The sequence below is a fragment of the Micromesistius poutassou genome (genome assembly GCF_964030765.1).
Source record: "Micromesistius poutassou genome assembly, chromosome: 14".
NCBI lineage: Eukaryota > Metazoa > Chordata > Actinopteri > Gadiformes > Gadidae > Micromesistius > Micromesistius poutassou.
In genome coordinates, this window is record NC_140284.1 from 15,763,595 (window position 1) to 15,766,683 (window position 3,089).

A 3,089-nucleotide genomic window follows, 5' to 3' on the forward strand; every position below is an offset into this window, starting at 1 on the left:
ACTGTCTCCACTGGCGACCGGAAGGCTGCCAGTCCCTGTTATGATACCTGTAAAGCCGGGTCATGTGACCATGTGTTTGTATATATATACTAGTTAGCTGGTGTTCTGAGCCGCCGTGGGCGGGGGGGGCTGAGACATGGTGCTAAGGATCAATACTTAAGATAATTATCTTTGATCAGCCGTCAGCTGTTGGTGTTGATGTGGCTGTGCTCTGTGTGAGCGCCCTACTGGTTTCTGACCAATCAGGGCCTCTCTTCCTGGAGGGAGGGTTTCTGTGGGCTGGTCTGCGCTGTTCTGCTCTGCTCTGTTCTGCTCTCTCTCTCTATCTCTCTCTCTCTCTCTCTCTCTCTCTCTCTCTCTCTCTCTATCTCTCTCTGAGACGCAGGAACCAGACTGGTTCCTGCGTCTCAGTAGACCCTGATCCAGAGCCTGGTCTGGCTGATCCAGAGTCTGGTCTGGCTGGACTGGCTGATCAGAGCCTGGTCTTGTGGATCCAGAGCCTGGTCTGGCTGATCCAGAGCCTGGTCCGACGATGTGTTTAGGAGGCGCCTGCTTCTCTGCGTCGTGGGCCAGGGATCACAACACTAGACTTTACCTTCCAGACTTCCTGTGGCTTCCTGGCTTTAAGGCCACCGCTAATAGGTTGGGAACGGACGCCCTGCCAGGTGCCCAGTAGGAGAGAGAGAGAGAGATAGGAGAGAGAGAGAGAGAGAGAGGGAGAGAGGGGGCTATAGAGAGAGAGGACATGTTCAAAGAGCGTGTGTGATTACCTTTCACAGATACATATACAAACACACACACACATGCTGTGGAAGCTGACTGATTGCGTGTTAATGTCATAAAACATTATCTGCAGGTGAAATGAGACTGGGGGTGTGATTAACTGGGACTCTTGACATTGACAGCTGTGTGTGTGTGTGTGTGTGTGTGTGTCTTTGTGTGTGTCTTTGTGTGTGTGTGTGTGTGTGTGTCTTTGTGTGGTTCTGTGTGTCTTTGTGTGTGTCTGTGTGTCTGTGTGTTTCAGACATCGTTCCGGAACTAGCCTTATCTTTCATCTGAAATGTAATTACGGACAGCACATGGTAATTCATCTCAGTGTGTGTGTGTGTGTGAGCGTGTCAGTGTGTGCCTGTGCGTTAGGTGTGTGTCTGTGTGTTAGGTATTAGGTGTATGTGTGTGTGTGTGTGTGTGTGTGTGTGTGTGCGTGTGTGTGCGTGCGCGTCACCCAGTGATTGACAGAGGAAGCGTCCATCTTGCCATTCCTATTGAATGTAACACTGATGATGATCATTGAAGCGGCCTCTAGTTCATCAGTCTGACAGGACGGCCGCGCTCTGCCCCAGAGCTGACAGCAGAGGGGCAGAACAAAGGGGCAGTCCAGGGGCCCCAGAGGGGCAGTCCGGGGGCCACAGAGGGCCGGCTGAGGAGGGCGGGATCACAAATAACTAACTTACCATCAGCACCATAGATCCTCTGAATTAAGAATCAGCGGTTGAACTTGACCACGCATGATTCCTCCCCCTCCCCATTGGTCGAGGCGGAGGCCGCCTGCAGGCCACGCCTCTCTCTGGACGCCAGGCTGCTCTCTGTGTCAGTGTGACGTTTACGTTCATATTCAGGGCGTATGGCAGACGCTTTTATCCAACGCGACCTCCAACAAGCACATTTGCCAGAAGAAGAAGTCGGTACAGTAAGGATGTTCATAGAACCAAGCGCCGAGCACTAACCATCACTAGGTGAACCCGTTCCCCGTACACAACAGAGATAGCGAGGATAAGACGCTACGCGATGCTAAGTACTGTTTGTAAGCGTCAGGACGTACAGCGCACAATAAGGGGAGGAGGCCATGCAGAGTCCAGGTGAACTCTGAACACGTGAGCCCGTCAGCCCGGAGTCCTTTGCAGACATCTCGTTGTTGCGTTTGATTCATCTCCTTATTGATTCCATTGCTCTTCATGAGCCTCTGTGTGGTTCCGAGCTGTCATGGCGATGCTTCCCTCCTTCATTAATGGTGATGATCTGAGACCCCCCCCCCCCCAATCTAGAGGGTCTTCCCCCTGGATCATCAACCCGCTGATCAGAGGAGGTCCTTCACCAGGTGCTCCGGTCACCCTATTGGTGGAGAACGCAGAGCGAGGGCCATGTGGGGCCGAGCGTTCAGGAGCTCTCTGACCGCTCCCCACGTTGCGAGCCCTTCACCTTGTGTTCTCGACGCCCCCCCCCCCCGAATGAGTTTGTGTTGCGCTGCTCTGCGTCGCGTCCAAACCACACTAGTGCACATTCTACCACCGAGAACACGCTGCTGCCTTCTGCTCTCACGCAGGCACACATTACGCACACACACACACACACACGCACGCACGAGTTACACACACACACACACACACACACACACACACCCACGAGCACGCACGTACACACACACCCACGAGCACGCACGTACACACACACACCAAAGCCCATTCACATATGCTGAGCGCTATAGGTGCAGGCTGTGATGGGGTGACAGCGCCGAGGTGTGAGTTAGCCCGCAGCGGGGCTGGCTGATGGAGGCTCCCTGTGGAGAGACTCCGGAGCCGCCAGCTAATTACCCAAGATGCTCGGCGTACGAATACAATTATAAAGACTCCGGCTGAAGTCGGGGAACAGCGACTGGAGACTAAACGGAGCAGACGCCGCTGTTGTGGTTGTGAATTCTCGCGGGCCGAGGGGAGAGTCTGCGTCGGCGTGACGGCGGCAGGCGTCTCCCGGCCGTCCGCAGCGGACTAGCGGGCTGTTTGTCCTGTGGTGACGTAACAAAGCTGACGTTTAATAACGGTGGTCTTGTTATTATCGGTACGTCCGGTCAAATGACCCACGCTGACCCGCTCGCTGCTTATTGAAGTAAACAACCAGACTACTGTTGTTGATGTCAACTGGGATTGCATTCCCTAGTCCAATACCAGGAATGATACCAGTATTGACACCAGTATCATTTACACAACATACAGCAAACCATCAAGAAGGTCCAGAATAACCACACACACTCAGTAGTGTGTATACACACTCAGTAGACACACACTCAGTAGAGACACTCAGTAGAGACACAC

The 3,089-nt window shown here is 53.5% G+C and overlaps 1 protein-coding gene across 1 annotated transcript in view; it reads left to right on the forward strand.

The window, feature by feature from the left end:
• Nucleotides 1–532: 532 nt before the first annotated feature.
• The window catches only part of nalf1b (NALCN channel auxiliary factor 1b), a gene marked incomplete at both ends in the record, with an annotated part of 5,799 nt that continues 3,242 nt past the window's right edge, over nt 533–3,089 (forward strand). Inside the window, 3 exons of the mRNA XM_084478247.1 lie at nt 533–665; nt 1,344–1,429; nt 1,620–1,685. Of these exons, the coding sequence (XP_084334373.1) occupies nt 533–665; nt 1,344–1,429; nt 1,620–1,685 (285 nt within the window). The remainder of the gene's footprint in view (nt 666–1,343; nt 1,430–1,619; nt 1,686–3,089) is intronic.